General features: G+C 43.4%; 1 protein-coding gene across 5 annotated transcripts in view; it reads left to right on the top strand.

Annotated features, from left to right (window-relative positions):
- Positions 1-26148, top strand: part of MTCL1 (microtubule crosslinking factor 1) — a 190560-nt gene that overhangs the window by 131135 nt on the left and 33277 nt on the right. For all 5 annotated transcript variants that reach the window (XM_069731064.1, XM_069731065.1, XM_069731062.1 and 2 more), the window contains 2 exons: positions 698-904; positions 18932-19099. In XM_069731064.1, the coding sequence (XP_069587165.1) occupies positions 698-904; positions 18932-19099 (375 nt within the window). The remainder of the gene's footprint in view (positions 1-697; positions 905-18931; positions 19100-26148) is intronic.

The following is a 26148-nucleotide window of genomic DNA, read 5'->3' as shown; positions in this document are numbered from 1 at the left end:
TTCAATTCTGAAGTCACCTGGGTTGTACCTTAGTTATTTCATTATTTTCTATTTAGTTGAGAACTAAATGGAAGATCAAACTATACTTTTCGTCTTTTTGAGATTCACGCTTGTTGATATTGTTAGAACCATATAATTCCAGGAGATTATTGTGCATGTGTCTTATTCTGATTATTTCATGGTGCATGAAACTGCCTGATCAACAGTACTGCCCAGCCTTCATCCAGCTCTTCTCGCCGGACGCATTGGGCCGGAGATTTTCATTTTAGGACACTTTAACTATGGGTACAATCCACTTATCTATGGAAGCCCTAATAATGAACCTTCCATCCTTTTTCCAAATGCAAAAATCTGTATGGACAATCATAGAATCCTAATTGTGCATCATGGCATTTGTTGTAAAAGTTATAAATTAGTGGTCGGATTCTTAGTTATGTAATTAGATAATTATGTAAAAAAAAATTCCTCCCGGGCACAGAAACACCCTTTAAATAATAATCATGTTAGATAGTGATTACATTGTCGTCATGCAAAGAATCATTGTTGCATATTTATCCCGTGTGTTACTTGATTGCTAGAGATGCACCTCAGATGCTGCATGTGTCATGGCGGTAGGTGACTGTTTTAGCTTGAAGCACCACATTTGTTTGTACTGAAATTTCTTTCAAAAGTGATATGACCCATTGATTCTTTGCAGATTGACCAGCTAGACACCCTTCCTGAATTTGCTGCACACTTTGACTTCAGAGAAGGCGATGCTGACATGGAAGAAGTAGAGGAGGAGGATGAGGATGATGATGGAGTGTTTGCCTTAACAGATTATCCCCAACATTCCACAGCAGAGCACAGCCGAGACCTCAGTCCTCAGCTCCAGACAGCGGAGATCCTCCAGCATCAGAAGCAGGTACTGAGCCGCTCCATGCCTACAAGCTGAAACACATCACATTGCATCTGCCGAAAGGAATAAAACAAGCAAGTCTGGCATATGCATGCTACATGCATTATGAGAAATGTCGACTGTTGGCATTCATCAAGCTGGTGTACACCTATATGCTTTGGGAAACTCAAAGAGGCACAAATATTTATGAATCACTTACACTACGCAGAGATCTATATATATATATATATATATATATATATATATATATATATATATATATATACAGTGGGGCAAAAAAGTATTTAGTCAGTCAGCAATAGTGCAAGTTCCACCACTTAAAAAGATGAGAGGCGTCTGTAATTTACATCATAGGTAGACCTCAACTATGGGAGACAAACTGAGAAAAATAATTCCAGAAAATCACATTGTCTGTTTTTTTAACATTTTATTTGCATATTATGGTGGAAAATAAGTATTTGGTCAGAAACAAAATTTCATCTCAATACTTTGTAATATATCCTTTGTTGGCAATGACAGAGGTCAAACGTTTTCTGTAAGTCTTCACAAGGTTGCCACACACTGTTGTTGGTATGTTGGCCCATTCCTCCATGCAGATCTCCTCTAGAGCAGTGATGTTTTTGGCTTTTCGCTTGGCAACACGGACTTTCAACTCCCTCCAAAGGTTTTCTATAGGGTTGAGATCTGGAGACTGGCTAGGCCACTCCAGGACCTTGAAATGCTTCTTACGAAGCCACTCCTTCGTTGCCCTCGCGGCGTGCTTTGGATCATTGTCATGTTGAAAGACCCAGCCACGTTTCATCTTCAATGCCCTTGCTGATGGAAGGAGGTTTGCACTCAAAATCTCACGATACATGGCCCCATTCATTCTTTCATGTACCCGGATCAGTCGTCCTGGCCCCTTTGCAGAGAAACAGCCCCAAAGCATGATGTTTCCACCACCATGCTTTACAGTAGGTATGGTGTTTGATGGATGCAACTCAGTATTCTTTTTCCTCCAAACACGACAAGTTGTGTTTCTACCAAACAGTTCCAGTTTGGTTTCATCAGACCATAGGACATTCTCCCAAAACTCCTCTGGATCATCCAAATGCTCTCTAGCAAACTTCAGACGGGCCCGGACATGTACTGGCTTAAGCAGTGGGACACATCTGGCACTGCAGGATCTGAGTCCATGGTGGCGTAGTGTGTTACTTATGGTAGGCCTTGTTTCATTGGTCCCAGTTCTCTGCAGTTCATTCACTAGGTGCCCCCGCGTGGTTCTGGGATTTTTGCTCACCGTTCTTGTGATCATTCTGACCCCACGGGGTGGGATTTTGCGTGGAGCCCCAGATCGAGGGAGATTATCAGTGGTCTTGTATGTCTTCCATTTTCTAATTATTGCTCCCACTGTTGATTTCTTCACTCCAAGCTGGTTGGCTATTGCAGATTCAGTCTTCCCAGCCTGGTGCAGGGCTACAATTTTGTTTCTGGTGTCCTTTGACAGCTCTTTGGTCTTCACCATAGTGGAGTTTGGAGTCAGACTGTTTGAGGGTGTGCACAGGTGTCTTTTTATACTGATAACAAGTTTAAGCAGGTGCCATTACTACAGGTAATGAGTGGAGGAAAGAGGAGACTCTTAAAGAAGAAGTTACAGGTCTGTGAGAGCCAGAAATCTTGATTGTTTGTTTCTGACCAAATACTTATTTTCCACCATAATATGCAAAAAAAATGATAAAAAAACAGACAATGTGATTTTCTGGATTTTTTTTTCTCAGTTTGTCTCCCATAGTTGAGGTCTACCTACGATGTAAATTACAGACGCCTCTCATCTTTTTAAGTGGTGGAACTTGCACTATTGCTGACTGACTAAATACTTTTTTGCCCCACTGTATATATATATATATATATATATATATATAATGTGTGTGTCTTATTGTGCCAAAGAAGAAAGAGGTAGAGCCTACTCCAACGTGTATGAACAACAGCAGATTCAGAGCAGCGGATAAACAAGGGTCCCAGGCAAGAAAATAGGTGATATTATAAATTAAATTTTATTATAATATAGTATGGCAAACAACATTCCACAAGAATAAAAGAAAGATAAACACAAATGCGCACGTATGCTGGACCAAGAAAAAAGCGTGCCAAACATATATATATATATATATATATATATATATATATATATATATATATACATACATACATATAGAATGTAAAGGCCCCTAAAGGTGAAATGAATATAATATGATCATAAAACCCATATACTGTGTTAAGAACACTGTGTTTATATTTCTTTTATTCTTGTGGAATGTTGTTTGCCATACTATATTATAATAAAATTTAATTTATAATATCACCTATTTTCTTGCCTGGGTCCCTTGTTTATCCGCTGCTCTGAATCTGCTGTTGTTCCTATATGTTTTGGGGTATAATATAGCGTGGTAGACCATGCTTTTCTATGGAGACAGATCTAGGGAAAAAATATACCACATTTCTTTTAACAAGGGAACCTATGGATGATGCTAAAATGTATATTGATGGTGGCGCGAAAGTGTTAAAAAAGCTAATAATCCCTGCTGCGTTACCTAACCTACCTCCACACCAAGTCGGTGACAAATGTATAATCTAATAAAAGTATGTATCTGAGTACATATAGGTACGCGCTAGATATTAGCCAAAAAAGAAAAGAAAAGGCTGCTACTAAATAAAACAGTGGTCCCCAACTCCAGGCCTCGAGGGCCGCCAACAGTGCAGGTTTTCAGGATTTCCTTAGTATTGCACAGGGGTTGGAATCATCACCTCTGCAGATCACCACATTACCACTGATGCAATACTAAAGAAATCCTGAAAACCTGCACTGTTGGCGGCCCTCGTGGCCTGGAGTTGGGGACCCCTGAAATAAAAGAATAAAGTCCAGATCGGCAATCAATATATGAAGTTTTGCAGCTTCTAAGTATGTCCACAGAAGTCTATAATAACACCAGGGGTAGGTAAGTTGAAAAATATACGTAGATGTTTCCTACCTCCTGTCACGAGTCACACATCTCTCGATGAAGTAAAGAGCCGCGATGCTACCGCTGTAGTTCCAGAGAGTTCCAGGTAAGGACAGTGCGTGGTACAGATCCAAACTGGTGGCTGCCCCGGCCGGTAGCAGCCACCCAAAACTAACCTCCGGGCTGGGACGGAGTCCTGTGGTGCCGGACGCCGCGTGAAGTGAAAGCGGTAAGTCCGGATACAGTGCAGGACCTACGTGACTTAGTTAGTCACGTGATCGTGAGCGAAGCCCGGGAGTGAGGTACGGAGCGCTGTGAGGGTCACCTAACCTACGCGTTTCGGAGACTGCTGTCTCCTTCCTCAGGGTTAACCGGACTTACCGCTTTCACTTCACGCGGCGTCCGGCACCACAGGACTCCGTCCCAGCCCGGAGGTTAGTCGCTGGCAATGTTAAATACTACGTGGGCTGTGTTATATACTGCGTGGATGCTATATATTATGTGGGCTGTGTTAAATACTACGTGCGCAGTGTTATATACTACGTGGGTTGTGTTATATACTAAGTGGCTGGGCAGTATACTACGTGGCAGTGTTATATACTACGTGCGCAGTGTTATATACTACGTGGGCTGTGTTATATACTGCGTGGATGCTATATATTGAATGGGCTGTGTTATATACTACGTGGCAGTGTTATATACTATGTGGGCAGTGTTATATACTATGTGGGCAGTGTTATATACTACGTGGGCAGTGTTATATACTACGTGCGCAGTGTTATATACTACATGCGCAGTGTTATATACTACATGAGCAGAGTTATATACTACATGGGCAGTGTTATATACTACTTGGGCAGTGTTTTATACTACGTGGGCTGTGTTATATACTACATGGTCAGTATTATATACTATGTGGCTGGGCAATATACTGCGTGGCAGTGTTATATACTACGTGGGCTGCGCTATATACGTGGCTGGACAATATACTACGTGGGCAGTATTATATACTACGTGGGCAGTGTTATATACTACGTGGGCAGTGTTATATACTACGTGGGCAGTGTTATATACTACTTGGGCAGTGTTTTATACTACGTGGGCTGTTTTATATACTACGTGGGCAGTGTTATATACTACGTGGCTGGGCAATATACTGCGTGGCAGTGTTATATACTACGTGGGCTGTGCTATATACGTGGCTGGGCAATATACTACGTGGCAGTGTTTTATACTATGTGGGCAGTGTTATATACTACGTGGGCAGTGTTATATACTACGTGGGCTGTGTTATATACTACGTGGGCTGTGTTATATACTATGTGGGCAGTGTTATATACTACATGCGCAGTGTTATATACTACGTGGGCTGTGTTATATACTACGTGGGCAGTGTTATATACTACGTGGGCAGTGTTATACTACGTGGGCAGTGTTATATACTACGTGGGCTGTGTTATATACTACGTGGGCAGTGTTATATACTACATGCGCAGTGTTATATACTACGTGGGCTGTGTTATATACTACGTGGGCAGTGTTATATACTACGTGGGCAGTGTTATATACTACGTGGGCTGTGTTATATACTGCGTGGATGCTATATATTACGTGGGCTGTTATATACTACGTGGGCTGTGTTGTATACTATATGGCAGTGTTATATACTACATGGACAGTGTTATATACTACGTGGGCAGTGTTATATACTACGTGGGCTGTGTTATATACTGCTTGGATGCTATATATTACGTGGGCTGTTATATACTACGTTGGCTGTGTTATATACTACGTGGGCTGTGTTATATACTATGTGGCAGTGTTATATACTGCGTGGACAGTGTTATATACTACGTGGGCAGTGTTATATACTACGTGGGCAGTGTTATATACTACGTGGGCAGTGTTATATACTACGTGGGCAGTGTTATATACTACGTGGGCTGTGTTATATACTGCTTGGATGCTATATATTACGTGGGCTGTTATATACTACGTTGGCTGTGTTATATACTACGTGGGCTGTGTTATATACTATGTGGCAGTGTTATATACTGCGTGGACAGTGTTATATACTATGTGGGCAGTGTTATATACTACATGGGCAGTGTTATATACTACGTGCACAGTGTTATATACTACGTGGGCAGTGTTATATACTACGTGGGCAGTGTTATATACTACGTGCGCAGTGTTATATACTACGTGGGCAGTGTTATATACTACGTGGGCAATGTTGTATACTATGTGGGCAGTGTTATATACTACGTGCGCAGTGTTCTATACTACGTGGGCAGTGTTATATACTACGTGGGCTGTGTTATATACTACGTGGGCAGTGTTATATACTACATGCGCAGTGTTATATACTACGTGGGCAGTGTTATATACTACGTGGGCTGTGTTATATACTGCGTGGATGCTATATATTACGTGGGCTGTTATATACTACGTGGGCTGTGTTGTATACTATATGGCAGTGTTATATACTACATGGACAGTGTTATATACTACGTGGGCAGTGTTATATACTACGTGGGCAGTGTTATATACTACGTGGGCAGTGTTATATACTACGTGCGCAGTGTTATATACTACGTGGGCAGTGTTATATACTACGTGGGCTGTGTTATATACTGCGTGGATGCTATATATTACGTGGGCTGTTATATACTACGTGGGCTGTGTTGTATACTATATGGCAGTGTTATATACTACATGGGCAGTGTTATATACTACGTGCACAGTGTTATATACTACGTGGGCAGTGTTATATACTACGTGGGCAGTGTTATATACTACGTGCGCAGTGTTCTATACTACGTGGGCAGTGTTATATACTACGTGGGCTGTGTTATATACTACGTGGGCAGTGTTATATACTACATGCGCAGTGTTATATACTACGTGGGCTGTGTTATATACTACGTGGGCAGTGTTATATACTACGTGGGCAGTGTTATATACTACGTGGGCTGTGTTATATACTGCGTGGATGCTATATATTACGTGGGCTGTTATATACTACGTGGGCTGTGTTGTATACTATATGGCAGTGTTATATACTACATGGACAGTGTTATATACTACGTGGGCAGTGTTATATACTACGTGGGCTGTGTTATATACTGCTTGGATGCTATATATTACGTGGGCTGTTATATACTACGTTGGCTGTGTTATATACTACGTGGGCTGTGTTATATACTATGTGGCAGTGTTATATACTGCGTGGACAGTGTTATATACTACGTGGGCAGTGTTATATACTACGTGGGCAGTGTTATATACTACGTGGGCAGTGTTATATACTACGTGGGCAGTGTTATATACTACGTGGGCTGTGTTATATACTGCTTGGATGCTATATATTACGTGGGCTGTTATATACTACGTTGGCTGTGTTATATACTACGTGGGCTGTGTTATATACTATGTGGCAGTGTTATATACTGCGTGGACAGTGTTATATACTATGTGGGCAGTGTTATATACTACATGGGCAGTGTTATATACTACGTGCACAGTGTTATATACTACGTGGGCAGTGTTATATACTACGTGGGCAGTGTTATATACTACGTGCGCAGTGTTATATACTACGTGGGCAGTGTTATATACTACGTGGGCAATGTTGTATACTATGTGGGCAGTGTTATATACTACGTGCGCAGTGTTCTATACTACGTGGGCAGTGTTATATACTACGTGCGCAGTGTTATATACTACGTGGGCTGTGTTATATACTAGTTTGCTGTGTTATAGATTATGTGGCTCCTATATACTACATGGCTGTGCTATATACTACATGGCTCAAATAGATACAGAAAGGACAGGCTAACGGAGCGCCAGGCTGGCGGTCAAGGGAGATGTTGATTGAGAAAGGTCCGATACAGCTCCTGCCGGGTGCCTCAGGAGAGGAATAAACAGTGAGTTGCGAAATACTCTGGTCACATGGAAGCGCACAGGACACAGATGAAAGGATTAAGGCCATGTTCACACAGTGCGTTTTTTACCGCGGAAACGCAGCGGTTTTGCCGCTGCGGTTCCGCAGCTGTTTTCCATGCAGGGTACAGTACAATGTACCCTATGGAAAACAGGACCCACTGTGCACATGATCCTGAATTAAAAAAAAAAACCGCACTGATTAGCTGCGGTAAAAAAGAAGTACCATGTCACTTCTTTTTGTAAAACAGCAGCGGTTCTGCACCCATTGACCTCTATTGTGAGGTGAAAGCCGCAGTAAAACCCGCAGATGAAAAAAATATCTGCGGGTTTTACTGCGGTTTGTGGTGCAGAACCGCTGCAGTGTGGCTGCCCCCCCGTGCCCCAATCCCCCCCCCCCAATGCTCCGATTCATTAATATTTTTAGATTTCCATCTTAGAGTCCTGATAGATAGATAGATAGATATATATACCGTATATACTCGAGTATAAGCCGACCCGAGTATAAGCCGACCCCCCTAATTTTGCCACAAAAAACTGGGAAAACTTATTGACTCGAGTATAAGCCTAGGGTGGAAATGCAGCATTTACCGGTGAATTTCAAAAATAAAAATAGATCATTATTTCCCCATAGCTGTGCTATAGTGCTCTGCACCGTTCATATTTCCCCATAGGTGTGAACCATATAGTGCTCTGCACCGTTCATTGTGCCCCCTAGCTGTGCCATATACGGTGCTCTGCACCGTTCATTGTGCCCCATAGATGTGCCATATACGGTGCTCTGCACCGTTCACGGTGCCCCATAGATGTGCCATATACAGTGCCCTGCACCGTTCACTGTGCCCCATAGATGTGCCATATACGGTGCTCTGCACCGTTCACTGTGCCCCATAGCTGTGCCATATACGGTGCTCTGCACCGTTCACTGTGCCCCATAGCTGTGCTGTGCCATATACGGTGCTCTGCACCGTTCACTGTGCCCCATAGCTGTGCTGTGCCATATACGGTGCTCTGCACCGTTCACTGTGCCCCATAGCTGTGCTGTGCCATATACGGTGCTCTGCACCGTTCACTGTACCCCATAGCTGTGCTGTGCCATATCCGGTGCTCTGCACCGTTCATTGTGCCCCATACATAGCTGTGCTGTGCCATATCCGGTGCTCTGCACCGTTCATTGTGCCCCATACATAGCTGTGCTGTGCCATATACGGTGCTCTGCACCGTTCACTGTACCCCATAGCTGTGCTGTGCCATATACGGTGCTCTGCACCGTTCACTGTGCCCCATAGCTGTGCTGTGCCATATACGGTGCTCTGCACCGTTCACTGTACCCCATACATAGCTGTGCTGTGCCATATCCGGTGCTCTGCACCGTTCACTGTACCCCATACATAGCTGTGCTGTGCCATATCCGGTGCTCTGCACCGTTCACTGTGCCCCATACATAGCTGTGCTGTGCCATATACGGTGCTCCGCACCGTTCACTGTACCCCATAGCTGTGCTGTGCCATATACGGTGCTCTGCACCGTTCACTGTACCCCATAGCTGTTCCACATAAATTTGTGCCGCCGCTGCCGCAATAAAGAAAAAAAACCACATACTCACCTCCCTTGATTGCAGCTCCCGGCGTCTCGTTCCGGCGCCTCCATCTTCCCGGCGTCTCTGCTCTGACTGATCAGGCAGAGGGCGCCGCGCACACTATATGCGTCATCGCGCCCTCTGCCTGAACAGTCAGAGAGCAGAGACGCCGGGAAGATGGAGGCGCCGGCCGGGAAGATGGATCGGCGCCCGGCGGCTGGAACGAGGACAGGTGAATATGCTATACTTACCTAGTCCTGGCGATCCTCGCGCTGTCCCCTCCTGTCTTCGGCGCTGCAGCTTCTTTCTCTATCAGCGGTCACCGGCACCGCTGATTAGAGAAATGAATAAGCGGCTCCGCCCCTATGGGAGGTGGAGCCGCTTATTCATTTCTGTAATGAGCGGTCCCACGTGACCGCTGAAGAGAGGAAGAAACTGCAGCGCCGAAGCCCGTGGGACGGCAGGGACAGCGCGAGGATCGCTGGGACTAGGTAAGTATACCTCAGCGCCCTCACCCCCTCACCCGCCGACCCCACCGCTACCGTGACTCGAGTATAAGCCGAGGGGGGCACTTTCAGCCCAAAAATTTGGGCTGAAAATCTCGGCTTATACTCGAGTATATACGGTATATATATATATATATATATAGATATATATATATATATATATATATATAAAATATACACACACACACAGTGGGTGTAATAAGTATTAGATCCCTTGCTGATTTTGTAAGTTTGCCCACTGACAAAGATATGAACAGTCTATAATTTTAAGGGTGGATTAATTTTAACATTGAGAAATAGAATATCAAAGATAAAATCCAGAAAATCACATTGTATAAATTATATAAATTTATTTGCGTTTTGCAGTGAGAAATAAGTATGATCCCTTTGGCAAACAAGACTTAATACTTGGTGGCAAAACCCTTGTTGGCAAGCACAGCAGTCAGACATTTTTTTGTAGTTAATGATGAGGTTTGCGCACCTGTCAGGAGGAATTTTTGTCCACTCCTCTTTGCAGATCATATCTAATCATTACGATTTTGAGGCTGTCACTTGGCAACTTGGAGTTTCATCTCCCTCCATAAGGTTTCTATGGGATTAAGGTCTGGAGACTGGCTAGGCCACTCCATGTGACCTTAATGTGCTTATTTTTGAGCCACTCCTTTGTTGCCTTGGTTGTATGTTTTGGGTCATTGTCTTGCTGTAAGACCCAGCCATGACCCATTTTTAATGTCCTGGCAGAGGGAAGGAGGTTGTCACTCAGGATTTTACGATACATGGCTCTATCCATTCTCCCATTGATGCGGTGAAGTAGTCCTGTGCCCTTAGCATAGAAGCCCCCCAAAACATAATGTTTCTACCTCCATGCTTGACAGTGGGGACGGTGTTCTTTGGGTCATAGGCAGCATTTCTCTTCTTACAAACATGGCGAGTTACGTTAATGCCATAGACCTAAATTTTTGTCTCATCTGACCATCTTTTCCCAATCACGCACAGAATCATCCAGGTGTTCATTGGCAAACTTCAGACTGGCCTGCACATGTGCTTTCTTGAGTAGGGGGACCTTGCGAGCAATGCATGATTTTAAACCGTTACGGCGTAATGTGTTACCAATGGTTTTCTTGGTAACTGTTGTCCCAGCTGCTTTGAGATCATTAACAAGTTCCCCTTGTAGTTTTAGGCTGATCTCTCACCTTCGTCATGATCAAGGATACCCCACGAGGTAAGATTTTGCATAGTGCCCCAGATCGATATCGATTGACAGTCATTTTGTATTTCTTCCATTTTCTTACTATTGCACCAAGAGTTGTCTCCTTCTCACCCAGCATCTTACTTATGGTTTTGTAGCCCATTTCAGCTTTGTACAGGTCTATGATCTTGTCCCTGACATCCTTATAAAGCTCTTTGGTCTTGCCCATGTTGTAGAGGTTAGTCTGACTGATTAATTGAGTCTATGGACAGGAGTCTTTTATGAGGGTGACTATGTAAGACATCTGTCTTTAATGCAGGTAACGAGTTGATTAGGGGCGTCTAACTGGTCTGTAGGAGCCAGAACTCTTAATGGTTGGTAGGGGATCAAATACTTATTTCTCACTGCAAAATGCAAATTAATGTATATAATTTATACAATGTGATTTTCTGGAAATTATTTTCGATATTCTATCTCTGAATGTTAAAAATTAACCTATCCTTAAAATTACAGACTGTTCATGTCTGTGTGAGTGGGCAAACTTACAAAATCAGCAAGTGATCAAATACTTATTTCCCCCCACTGTATATACAGCCAAAAGTGTTGGCACTCTTGAAATTGTTCCAGTTAATTAAGTATTTCTCCCATAAAATTATTGCAATTAAACATTTTGTTTTACACATGTTTATTTGCTTTGTGTTTAGTGGAACAACACAAAAAACAGGAAAAAATGCAAATTAGACATAACTAAAAAATAAAAAATAAAAATAGGCACGACAAAATTGTTGGCACCTTTTCAAAATTGTGGATAAACAGCTTTGTTTCAAGCATGTGATGCTCCTTTAAACTCATCTGTGGCAAGTAACAGGTGTGGGTAATATGGAAATGACAACTGGAAGAAGATAAAAAGGGGAGAAGTTGACTCAATCTTTGCTTTGTGTGTCTGTGTCACACTAAGGATGGAGAGCAGGAAGAGGAGAAGAGAACTGTCTGAGGATTTGAGAACCAAAATTGTTAAAAAATATCAACGATCGCAATGTTAAAAGTCCATGTCCGGAGATATTGATGTTCCTTAGTTCACGGTACACATCATATTCAAGAAGTTTACAATCCCTGGCACTGTAGCTAATCTCCCTTGATGTGAACGGCGCAGAAAAATTGATGAAAAGTTGAAACGCTGGATAGTCTGATGGTAGATAAGCAGCCCAAATCAAATTCCAAAGAAATTCAAGCTATCCTGCAGGGTCAGGGTGCATCAGTGTCATTGCGAACTGTCCATCGACATTTGAATAAAATGAAACGCTATGGCAGGAGACCCATGAGGACTCCACTGCTGACTCAGAGACATAAAAAAAGCTAGACTGCAGTTTTGTATGTAAGCCAAAATCCTTCTAGGAAAGCGTCTTGTGGACAGGTGAGACCGAGATAGATCTTTTTGGTAAAGCACATGATTCTACTGTTTTCCGAAGACAGAAGGAGACCTACAATGAAAAGGGCACGATACATACAGTCAAATGTGGTGGAGGTTCAAATATATTTTGGGGATGTTTTGCTGCACTGGGTGCCTTGTCAGTGTGCAAGACATCATAAAATTTGAAGATAACCAAAGGATTTTGGGTCGCAATGTGGCAGCATGGTGGCTCATTGGGCAGCACTGTAGCCTTGCAGTGCTGGGGTCCTGGGTTTAAATCCCACGAAGGACAATATCTGCAAGGAGTTTGTATGTTCTCCCCGTGTTTACGTGGGTTTCCGCCAAGTTCTCAGGTTTTCTCCCATACTCCAAAGACATACTGATAGGGAATTTAGATTGTGAGCCCCAATGGAGACAGTGTCGATAATGTTTGTAAAGCGATGTGGAATTGATAGCAGATATGCATAATAAATAATAAGGTAGTGCCCAGTGTCAGAAAGCTGGATTTGCATCCTAAGTCATGGGTCTTCTAGCTGGACAATGACCACAAAAATTGGTCAAGAAGCACCCAGAAAGCAAAGCGCTGGAGAGTTCTGACGTGGCCAGCAATGACTCTGGATCTAAATCCCATTGATCACCAGTGGAGAAGGAGCCCTTCAAATATGAGATAACTGGAGTAGTGATGAGCGAATATGCTCGTTACTCGAGATTTCTCGAGCACGCTCAGGGGTCCTCCGAGTATTTTTTAGTGCTTGGAGATTTAGTTTTTCTTGCCACAGATGAATGATTTACATCAGTTAGCCAGCATAAGTACATGTGGGGGTTTCTAGCAACCAGGCAACCCCCAAATGTTCGAACACACACATAGGAAATAAGCATGTGTATATCAAAACGTGTAGTTGCAATACATTTCTGGGAGAAAAACTTCATTTTCTGGAACAATTTCAAGCCATGACTGTACATTGCATTTGTTTGTGGTGGGGGGGTTTAAGATTGATTGGGAGGGTTAGGAAATATAACGGCCTTTTGGAATATGGATGGATCAAAAAGGAAACTTTATGCTATGCAAACATAAGGCAGTACACTTGCATATGTCTCCAATGTTACAGAAAATGGATATGTCTATCTTCCATTTTTTTTGTTTAACGATAAATGAAAGCCCAGTGGTCTATGCTAGTTTGATACTTGAAAAATGGAACTGCGAGGAAATAATGCACAAACGTTTGTGAGAAAGATATTAAATGGATTTACGTTTTAGCCATTATATTAATTATATTAATCTTTATATAGCACCAACATATTCTGCAGCGCTTTACATTATATTCTATGTAAACAACTACATACCCATTTGAATGCGTTTTTTCCTGATTCAAACTGGTATGCCAGGACACCACTATGCTGAGCATTGTGTTGGGGCTTCTCTCTTACTCCCCAAAAATCAAGATTCCGACCAAAGCCAATATGAAGCCCCGATAGAGCCATTCATTATAACGAGGCCGCCACCATTCCTGTTGTGTCCATCCAATATTAAAAGACAGCCAGACACCGCCGAGGGTAGTTGAAGTAAAAAGTCACTGTGTCTCATTATAGTGTATGTATTTTAGTGTGACGTGTTCATACGTTTACATTTTTACATTTAAATTTTACACAAGTTATGCAAATTACATTAAATGGGGTTAAACTTTAACCCCTTCACGACATGCGCCGTACATCTACTGCGCATGCCGTGAATCCCCCTTTGATGTGGGCTCCGGCGGTGAGCCCACATCAAAGTCGCGACATGTCAGCTGTTTTGTACAGCTGACATGTGCGCGCAATAGCGGCGGGTGAAATCGCTATTCACCCGCCGCTATTAACCTGTTAAATGCCGCTGTCAAACACAGACAGCGGCATTTAACTACCGCATCCGGCCGGGCGGCCGGATATGACGTCATCGCCGACCCCCGTCACATGATCGGGGGTCGGCGATGCATCAGGAAGGTAACCATAGAGGTCCTTGAGACCTCTATGGTTACTGATGCAGGTCTGCTGTGAGCGCCCCCCTGTGGTCGGCGCTCACAGCACACCTGCATTTCTGCTACATAACAGCGATCTGATGATCGCTGCTATGTAGCAGAGCCGATCAGGCCATGCCAGCTTCTAGCCTCCCATGGAGGCTATTGAAGCATGGCACAAGTAAAAAAAAAAAATGTTTTTAAAAATATGAAAAAAATATAAAAAATATAAAAGTTTAAATCACCCCCCTTTCGCCCCATCCTAAATAAAACAATAAAAAAAAAACAAACCTACACGTATTTGGTATCGCCGTGTTCAGAATCGCCCGATCTATCAATTAAAAAAAAGCATTAACCTGATCGCTAAATGGCGTAGTGAGAAAAAAATCCGAAACACCAGAATTACGTTTTTTTGGTCGCCGCGACATTGCATTAAAATGCAATAACGGGCGATCAAAAGAACGTATCTGCGCAAAAATGGTATCATTAAAAACATCAGCTCGGCACGCAAAAAATAAGCCCTCACCCGACCCCAGATCACGAAAAATGGAGACGCTACGAGTATCAGAAAATGGCACTTTTTTTTTTTTTTTTAGCAAAGTTTGGAATTTTTTTTCACCACTTAGATAAAAAATAACCTAGTCATGTTAGGTGTCTATGAACTCGTAATGACCTAGAGAATCATAATGGCAGGTTAGTTTTAGCATTTAGTGAACCTAGCAAAAAAGCCAAACAAAAAACAAGTGTGGGATTGCACTTTTTTTGCAATTTCACCGCACTTGGAATTTTTTTCCCGTTTTCTAGTAAAAGACATGGTAAAACCAATGGTGTCGTTCAAAAGTACAACTTGTCCCGCAAAAAATAAGCCCTCACATGACCATATTGACGGAAAAATAAAAAAGTTATGGCTCTGGGAAGGAGGGAAGCGAAAAACGAACACGCAAAAATGAAAAAGGGCCGCGACTTGAAGGGGTTAAAGAGGTTTTCGGCTATTAGGGATAGTTTTTGTTTTTTTAATTTAATTGGTTGTCTAGAACTGTTATATTGATGGCCCATCCTTAGGCTAGGGTATCAATATTAGATTGGTCAGGGTGCCGCACCTGGCACCCCAACCGATCAGCTGTTCCTGGTGCCAGCGGTGGCCAGATGTGATTAATTTACTGGACATCCTCATTAAATACATGTACTAGGGACTAAAAATCGTTTTGCAATTTATTTTCATTTAAAAATTTGCATCGTTTGTCTTAGTTTGTGATCATTAATCAGCAGAGGGCAGGTTAAAAATGGCAGGTAAAGGAGTAAACTCTCCTATTAGAATGTCAAAATTGGCTCACTGATAGATTCCCAGATAGCTCTGCTGCCAGTATTAGACAGTGGAACACAGACACTATATAAAGGCAACCAGTGCAAATTTTTTTTATAAAACACTATAGTGAAAATGATTTTGAGCCTCAAATACATACATTTAAGTAAAACAAAATGACCCTAAAGTGGCCAACCGCTTTGATATTTGTTGCCAGAGTGATTCTGATAATGTACTGGTGTCTGCAATCCATTTCTGGGCTGATCAATGAAGTGTATTTCTGTGGTGTCAGATAAGGTGCCGAGCATTGAGGTGACAGGCAGTGTCCTAGTAGTGTAGAGTCAGCAGGTAGAAGTGCTGATCCCGTCCTACTGCTCCAGAAACGGCTTATTATTCAGGAGACTTACTCCTTTACCTGAAAATGGTCTCACTGTCAGGAAGATCATTGTCTGATGTGCTGAAATTATGGGTGGATGATGACAGCCAGCATCTCTTTGGGGACTGTATAATGGACATCTTCTAACCACAAAATCAATGCAGTCCTTGTGGCTGTTCCGTATCTAAAAGGGCAAAACCTGATAAAGCAGAATTCATTATTAATGTAATAGCAGAGATGTGAGGAACTGTGGAAATCTGTGCCTGAAGATCCCACTGATGAGCCATAACATTAGATCTGCCCATACACATTACAATATTGTCAACCCGCTGATATGGACAGTCTAATATGTATGGGTGCCATAGACAATTGATTGGCAGGAGACACAAGGATCCAGGATGGCAATTGTACAGTGGCCTCTTTCTGCTGGATAATGCATCCTGCCAGTTTGCAAAAAAATGTTCATAATCAATTTGAGGAACATGATTAAAGAAGCCCTCCTCCCATCAAAACTTTTACCTTAATACATTACAATCATCATATTATATGGCACTGTATACTTACAGTTCTACCCAGTTAATTCTTCTCTTTTCCATTAGGTCTATGACGTCAAATGATTAAAAACCGACTAGCTGAATCCTTCTAAGCTATATGTAGAAACAGGGTGTCTCTTTTTTCCTGCATGAGTCATCATTATAACTACAATTCTAGTCACTGCAAAGTCCCTGCAGGGGGAGGAGCAGAACAGCTGGATCAGGAGTTGTAGAGGGGACAACTCATGCAGGGAAAAGAGACTTCCTATTTCTACATAGAGCTTAGAAGGACTCAGCTAGTCAGTTTTTAATGTAGTCATAGACCTAATTGAAAAGAGAAGAGTTAAGTGGATAGAATGGAAAACGAGCAGTTGTAAGTGCACAGTGCTATATAATATGTTTGCAAAATAATAAGAGGATAAACATTTTGATGTGAGTGCTTCTTTAACCCCTTTACCACCTTGGAGTTTTCCGTTTTTGTTTTTTTCTCCCCTTCTTCCTAGAGCCATAACTTTAATTTTTTTCCATCAATATGGCCACGTGAAGGTTTCTTTTTTGCGGGACAAGTTGTACTTTTGAACAACACCATTGATTTTACTGTATAGTGCACTCAAAAACGGGAAAAAATTCAAATGACAGCATGAGCCCACAGCTGTTATCGGAGGTATAAAGTTTACCTCTGGTCATTGGTGTCGACCAACTACTGCTCTCGTCAACCGACACCTGCTACCACTAATAACAATGAGAGTAGCAGCGGCTGATGGGAGGATTCATTAGCCGGCTTCTGTGCTTTAGATAAATAATAAAGAGAAAAAAGAGTGGATTCCCCTGTATTTTTGATAACCAGACAGGCAAAACTCACAGCCGGTGGCTGCAACCTTCAGCTGTCAGCTTCAGCAAGGCTAGTTATCAAGAATAGAGTGATCTGAGTTCAGCGCTGAACCGTGAGACTTTCTCACTGTGCTAGCGGGGATCTTACAGACGTCACTGCAGTTCAGCTTGGCTGGGAATGCAGCTTCAGTGACCGGCAGTACCCTCGATGAGGTCACCGCCGGTCATTGACTTTGCGTTCACAGCATCTCATTCCCCAGTGGTTCTCAGCCTGGACGGTCGCATCTTGGCACCGTCCAGGTTGAAAACTGTTGCTCCCCCCTAGACATGGATTACGGGCGTGAGAGAGAATGACAGACAAGTGAAGGATATTGTTGTTTTCTATTTTTGTTTTATCACAGGAGACGAGGGTTTCGGTGGAATTAGGCATTAAGTTAGTATAGCTGTGTTTGTTATTTTTAAACAAAAAAGGAAGCGTTTGTTTTATTTCAAATAAAAGACTTTATCCTGGCTGTATCTTTATTTACCATGTAACTAAAGGATTAGTAATGGATAGGTGTTTTATAGATGCCTCTCCATTTGATGTCACCTGACAATACAAAGGTGACATCAACTTCACTTCTATGAACCCCACTTGCCACCACTACAGGGCAAGTGGAAAGATGCACCTTTTCTGGGCGGCTGCTATTTTTAGGCTGGGGGGGATGGGCAATATCCATGGCCCCTTACCAGCCCCCCAGCTGTCTGCTTTTGGTTGGCTGGTTGTCAAAAAATGGGGGGACCCCACCCCTTTTTTTAAAACTATGTATTTAATAATTTAAAAAATTGTGTGGGGACTCCACAGTTCTTGATAACTAGCCTTGCTGAAGCTGCCAGCAAAACCCGTGCTGTTTTTTTTTTTTATTATTTACAGCGCAGGCACCAGCTGATGAATACGCCCATCAGCCACTCCTGCTCTCACTGGTATAAGCGGCAGCAGGCGCCGGTTGATGGGAGCAGTCGCATCAGCTGACACCAATGACCAGTTTAAACTTTATACCACCGATCACTGCTGCAGGCTCACGCTGTCTTTTGACAGTGTGAGAACCGTGGCTGTCTGACTGGCGGTGATGATTTCACCGCTGATCAGAAGTGGTGTTTGCCGCACTGTCATGCACATGACAGCATGGCAAACACTGGATGTTCGGTCCCCCCATTCAAGTGAATGGTGTCCGGGTACTGTTCTGGTACCCAAAATTTTTGTAACTGTTCTTCCGGACCTGAACTTCCAGGTGTCCGCCCATCTCTACCCATATTGTTAACTGTTTCCCATTTTGTTATAAAGCCTTTTACACAGGTTTTCTTTTTTGCATTTTCAATAATTTATCTGTATGTATGTTCCCTTATAGGCAACTGAAAACCGTCGTCTACTTTGTGCGTTTAAGGGCTTATTGGATGATTTCCGCTCTGAACTGCGAGATGAAGCAACAGACAGACATGAAGTCCAGCAGCGATTTGCCGAGAACAAAGCTGCATGGGAAGTGGAGGAAACAGAACTTAGATGTCGTCTGGAGCAGGTATGGAAAACCAAAAACCATGGTCCTGTACAGTCAGACACAGCCATTACACAGTACACAGAAGGGGCACATTTACAAGATTTTCTCAGCACAGGAACTTTTAAACACATCCAATTTATTATTCCAAGATCTGTTGATTAAAATTAATTTTTGTTCGTGGGAAAACCCCTATAAGTGTGTCATTTGGAGCAAATCGTACATCAGTCGCTCAGATATAAATTTTCCTTCTATATGTCCATCTTAGGGCTTATCAGACTGTTTACTTCTTGGAAACTATTACTGAGATTAAGCAGATAAAAATGAATGTGTTAGGACTTTAGGATGTTAGAACAGCCAAACAGTTCTATAAAAATGAGGATATGGCTACCCGCTCAGATGTGGCTGCCCGCTCAGATATGGCTGTCCACTCAGATGTTGTGTTGGTGCCCGTTCAGATGTGGCTGCCCTCTCAGATGTGGCTGCCTGCCCAGATGTGGCTGTCCGCTCAGATGTGGCTGCCCGCTCAGATGTGGCTGCCCGCTCAGATGTGGCTGTCCGCTCAGATGTGGCTGTCCGCTCAGATGTGGCTGCCCTCTCAGGTGTGGCTGCCCTCTCAGATGTGGCTGCCTTCTCAGATGTGGCTGCCTCTCAGATGTGGCTGCCTTCTCAGATGTAGCTGCCTTCTCAGATGTGGCTGCCAGCTCAGATGTGGCTGTCCTCTCAGATGTGGCTGCCTTCTCAGATGTAGCTGCCCTCTCAGATATGGCTGCCCGCTCAGATGTGGCTGTCCTCTTAGATGTGGCTGCCTTCTCAGATGTAGCTGCCTTCTCAGATGTGGCTGCCCGCTCAGATGTGGCTGTCCTCTCAGATGTGGCTGCCTTCTCAGATGTAGCTGCCTTCTCAGATGTGGCTGCCCTCTCAGATGTGGCTGCCTTCTCAGATGTGGCTGCCCTCTCAGATATGGCTGCCCGCTCAGATGTGGCTGTCCTCTCAGATGTGGCTGCCTTCTCAGATGTAGCTGCCTTCTCAGATGTGGCTTCCCTCTCAGATGTGGCTGTCCTCTCAGATATGGCTGCCTTCTCAGATGTGGCTTCCCTCTCAGATGTGGCTGTCCTCTCAGATGTGGCTGTCCTCTCAGATGTGGCTGCCTTCTCAGATGTGGCTGCCCTCTCAGATATGGCTGCCTGATCAGATATGACTGCCGTTCAGATGTGCCTGCCGCTCAGATGTGGCTGCCCGCTCAGATATGGCTTCTCGCTCAGTTGTGCCTACAGGGAAAAGATTAGTGAGACAGAGCAAGATTAAATGGAGATTACAATTGCGATTAACCTCATTTCTCTGCTTCGATCCAAAGTGCACTGTTCTAGAAACAAAATCCTTTCAGAAAGCCTGTACACGGTGATATCTAATCTTCCGCCTGTAATTATAGGAAATCTAGGTTGAAAGCTGTTTCTATCTACGGGTCTTATATCTTCATTTTTTACTTTACAAACAAAGCGCCAGACTTACTGTAAGTGTACTTTAAGGGTATGTGTCCACGTTCAGGAAATGCTGAGTGTTTGACGTAGAGCCGCAGCGTCAAACACGCAGCGTCCAGATGTTACAGCATAGTGGAGGGGATTTCATGAAATCCCGTCTCCACTATGCGGTAAAACACGCAGGTGGCAGACCCGTGTAAACGGACACGCGGCGCGTCTTTTCAGAACGCAGCATGTCTGTTTACAATGCGGCGACGCTCCATCACCGCGTCGTAAATTTACCATAGACTATCATTAGATGCGATAAAATCACATCTAATGATTAGTCACATGCGTAGAAACTGCGCAAATGCAGCTTACTATGCATGTCTCCTAATATACATGCCAGCTCACCTGCCCCACCGCTGGAAGTCCCTCGTCCACTGCAGTTTTCGCGATAACTTATGTTATCACGAGAACTGCCGTGCACGTGACCGGGACTTATCTCCGGTCACTAGTCTGGTTCTCACAAACCGCTGATCAGCTGATTGTGAGAATGCTGTAGTGTAGGTGATCACTGGATAGTTATCTCCGGCGGTCATCTACCGACTCTGCTGCATCTAGATGTCAGGCATCCAGATGTAGCAGAGCCGGACTCGTCTACACTGTGTGCACATACAACACACAACATCCAACATACACCACATAACATGCAAAATGCGGCAACATGCGACAACATGCAACATATGACATGCGACGACATGCAACAACATGCGACATGCAGCAACATGCGACATGCAATATCCGTCAACATGAGACATGCAGCAACATGCCACAGCATGCAACAACATGCAACAGGCGACATGCAACGACATGTAACATGCGCCAGTATGTGACGACATGCAGCATGCGACAACATGCGACATGCACCATTCAACATGCAACATACACCATACAACACATACAGTGGGGCAAAAAAGTATTTAGTCAGTCAGCAATAGTGCAAGTTCCACCACTTAAAAAGATGAGAGGCGTCTGTAATTTACATCATAGGTAGACCTCAACTATGGGAGACAAACTGAGAAAAAAAAATCCAGAAAATCACATTGTCTGTTTTTTTAACATTTTATTTGCATATTATGGTGGAAAATAAGTATTTGGTCAGAAACAAAATTTCATCTCAATACTTTGTAATATATCCTTTGTTGGCAATGACAGAGGTCAAACGTTTTCTGTAAGTCTTCACAAGGTTGCCACACACTGTTGTTGGTATGTTGTCCCATTCCTCCATGCAGATCTCCTCTAGAGCAGTGATGTTTTTGGCTTTCGCTTGGCAACACGGACTTTCAACTCCCTCCAAAGGTTTTCTATAGGGTTGAGATCTGGAGACTGGCTAGGCCACTCCAGGACCTTGAAATGCTTCTTACGAAGCCACTCCTTCGTTGCCCTGGTGGTGTGCTTTGGATCATTGTCATGTTGAAAGACCCAGCCACGTTTCATCTTCAATGCCCTTGCTGATGGAAGGAGGTTTGCACTCAAAATCTCACGATACATGGCCCCATTCATTCTTTCATGTACCCGGATCAGTCGTCCTGGCCCCTTTGCAGAGAAACAGCCCCAAAGCATGATGTTTCCACCACCATGCTTTACAGTAGGTATGGTGTTTGATGGATGCAACTCAGTATTCTTTTTCCTCCAAACACGACAAGTTGTGTTTCGACCAAACAGTTCCAGTTTGGTTTCATCAGACCATAGGACATTCTCCCAAAACTCCTCTGGATCATCCAAATGCTCTCTAGCAAATTTCAGACGGGCCTGGACATGTACTGGCTTAAGCAGTGGGACACGTCTGGCACTGCAGGATCTGAGTCCATGGTGGCGTAGTGTTTTACTTATGGTAGGCCTTGTTACATTGGTCCCAGCTCTCTGCAGTTCATTCACTAGGTCCCCCCACGTGGTTCTGGGATTTTTGCTCACCGTTCTTGTGATCATTCTGACCCCACGGGGTGGGATTTTGCGTGGAGCCCCAGATTGAGGGAGATTATCAGTGGTCTTGTATGTCTTCCATTTTCTAATTATTGCTCCCACTGTTGATTTCTTCACTCCAAGCTGGTTGGCTATTGCAGATTCAGTCTTCCCAGCCTGGTGCAGGGCTACAATTTTGTTTCTGGTGTCCTTTGACAGCTCTTTGGTCTTCACCATAGTGGAGTTTGGAGTCAGACTGTTTGAGGGTGTGCACAGGTGTATTTTTATACTGATAACAAGTTTAAACAGGTGCCATTACTACAGGTAATGAGTGGAGGAAAGAGGAGACTCTTAAAGAAGAAGTTACAGGTCTGTGAGAGCCAGAAATCTTGATTGTTTGTTTCTGACCAAATACTTATTTTCCACCATAATATGCAAATAAATTGTTAAAAGAACAGACAATGTGATTTTCTGGATTTTTTTTTCTCAGTTTGTCTCCCATAGTTGAGGTCTACCTATGATGTAAATTACAGACGCCTCTCATCTTTTTAAGTGGTGGAACTTGCACTATTGCTGACTGACTAAATACTTTTTTGCCCCACTGTACATACAGTACATACATATAGACATACAGTACAATAAACATAGAGTACATACTCACCACTTGTCAGTTTGATCCCCGAAGCCAGTGTCACCTGTAAAAAGTATTAAAATAATAAACAAACACTATACTCCCTGATCCGCAGAAATCCAATTAAAACGAGTGTCCCACGACGATCTCCCGTGGAGAGCAGCAGCATCAGCTGATGCGAACGCTCTCCAGGGGCTCCAGGAATACAATGATGGAAGGGATCTTTCCACAATGTATTCCCCACAATGTATTCCTACGCCCCTGTGAGAAAATAGTCCCTAGTCTCACTTTTGGCACTGCTGCGTGAGAAAGTTCCCACGCAGCTTTTGCCATAAAGTGAGATCAGTGAACTATAGTAACCTCTCAGTGATGCACTGCAGGAGCCATTGTCTCCTGTCAGTGTGTCACTGGAGGTCTATAGAGCAGTGACATCACCCGATGTCACTGTTCTATAGGGGAGATCGTCGTTATTATTATTATTTGGACTACATCGGACAGGTAGTATGCGGTTTATTATTTTACGTTTTTTGCAGGCGCTGAAGTATGGTAAGTATGGTTAAATTAAGAATAATAAAATACTTTTTTCTGGCTGTGTCTTTATTTTGTTTTTTAACTATTTCACTACTCTAGGATTAATAATGGATAGGCGTCTTATTGACGCCTCTCCATTATTAAACCGGCTTAATGTCACCTTACAATAGCAAGGTGACATTAACCCCTTATTACCCCATATTCCACCGCTACACGGGAGTGGGAAGAGAGGGGCTAAGTGCCGGAATTGGCGCATCTTACAGATTCGCCATTTCTTGAGCAGCTGGGGGCTGGTATTTGTAGCCGGGGGGTGGGGAGAGCACAATCCATGGCCCCTCTCTAGGCTATGAATATCAGCCTGCTGCAGCCTGCATAGCCTTTCTGGCTATAAAATATTAGGGGACCCCACATCTTTTTTTTTTTGTGGGGGGTATGGGGAGTGCTTTAGTAAGTCAGTAAAAAGTAGGTAGGAGTATTTAAAACAAGAAAATGATAAGGGTGCCCATACTTATGCACCTGTCAAATTTTGTTTGAATGCAGATTGCACATTTTCTGTTAGTACAATAAACTTCATTTCAAGGCAAAACATTACTGTGTCCAACAGTTATTAGATATATGAAATTGAAATAGCTGTTGCAAAAAAAAGAATTTTTTTATAAAACATTAAGCTTAAGATTAATAGGGGTGCCCAAACTTTTTCATATAACTGTATCTATAGATACATAGATATACGAAACATCGGGTTTGGTATATCTATCTATCTATCTATCATCTATCTATCTATCGATATATATAGCTATCTATCTATAGATATATCTATCGATAGATATATTTATAGATAGATACGATAGATCTATTATCTATCTATTTATCTATCGATCTATCTGTTATCTATCATCTATCTGTCTGTGTGGGTAAAAATTATTCTTCAATGGAGTATGGGTATGGCTGCTACCCCAATCCCATCACCATCACCCAACTTTTCTGATCTTCCTCACCCTGCTATTCCTTCCTGACCTCCTCCTCCTCCACGCTTATTCGCTCCTCACCCAATCGCCCCCAAGACTTCTCCCGAATATCACCCATCCTCTGGAATTCTGTGCCCCAACGCATCCGGTTATCCACTACTTTTGGAACCTTCAAAATAAACCTGAAAACCCACCTCTTCAAATAAGCTTACAACCTGTAATGACCACACGGCCACCTCAACACCATTGGAGCTAATGCAACCCTCGACCTACTGTCTCCTTCCCCATAGTCCTGTAGAATGTAAGCCCGCAAGGGCAGGGACCTCTTCCCTCTGTACCAGTCTATCATTGTTAGTTTTGTTTACTGTAAGTGATATTTGTATTTTGATGTAACCCCTTCTCATGTACATCACCATGGAGTTAATGGTGCTATATAAATAAATAATAATAATAATAGTATGTAAATGAATAAGTTGGACAAGAAATGTCATCACCCTTTTTTTTTGGTATATCTTTATTGAGCTTACAAAAACACACACAAATCCGCATTAAAAAAAGGCATCAAAAAACGCATGACAAACGCAGTTGACCTGCCAGTAACCCTTGGTGCAGATTTTACCTGCGTGAAATCCTGATCAAATCCTGATGCAATCCTAAACGTGGACACATACCCTTAAGGGGTTATACCATGATCTAGAAAGCATTTTAACAAATAGGTCCTTATAAAAGAAGCATTTCTCCCATAGGAAACTCTTTGAAGGTAACACTGCAGTCAGAGTACAGTGGCGCCCCCTGCAGTCTCCTGTGTAAACAGTGTCCACCTGGGCATGCTATTATTGGTGAACACAGATTTCCCATGTTTCATCTGCCTGTGACCGGATCCTCATTCAGAGTAGCGACCATATGATCCTCCTGATCAGTGAGGGTCTTACTACCATGACCCTCACGGACCCTGAGAATGTGCCGTCCGCATGGCTTTTTTAGCTCCTCACGGATTTCCCTCCACAGCAACACTTCACCTGCTGTACAGGGAACTGTAACTTTGTTGCAGACTCTTCCTGTGTATTACACAGCCAAAACATCAAAAATTATATTCTATGTATGAACCCAGCCTTAAAGGGGTTGTCCACTACTTTCAATTAACCCCCCAATGTATCCCCCCGGGGCCCCTAATGAATTGGACAATTACCTTGCGTTGCCGTTTTCGCCTGTGAGCGGCGCTATTCTGCCTGCTGAGTCCGGGTCACGTGACCCCCAGGCTGCAGCCGCCGCTCATTTCCGCCGACGTCACGTCAATTTCCAGACTCTAGAAATTGACGTGACGTCAGCAGCAGGCGTGACCAGCCCCCACAGTCAGCAGTCACTCAGCAAGAGTGACTGGGCTGTGGGCGGTGCTGGGGGCTGCGGGCGGGGCTGTGCTGGGGGCGGGCAGGGCTCTGTGTGCTCACTGCTGCTAGGATCATGATGTGCGGGCGGGGCTGTGCTGCGGTCGCCAGGGATCTGCCCGCCGGCGCCGGT

This window comes from Ranitomeya imitator, chromosome 6 (genome assembly GCF_032444005.1).
Source record: "Ranitomeya imitator isolate aRanImi1 chromosome 6, aRanImi1.pri, whole genome shotgun sequence".
In the NCBI taxonomy this organism is placed as follows: Eukaryota; Metazoa; Chordata; class Amphibia; order Anura; family Dendrobatidae; genus Ranitomeya; species Ranitomeya imitator.
The sequence above is the reverse complement of the archived record's forward strand: the minus strand, read 5'-3'. Positions and strand labels throughout refer to the sequence as shown.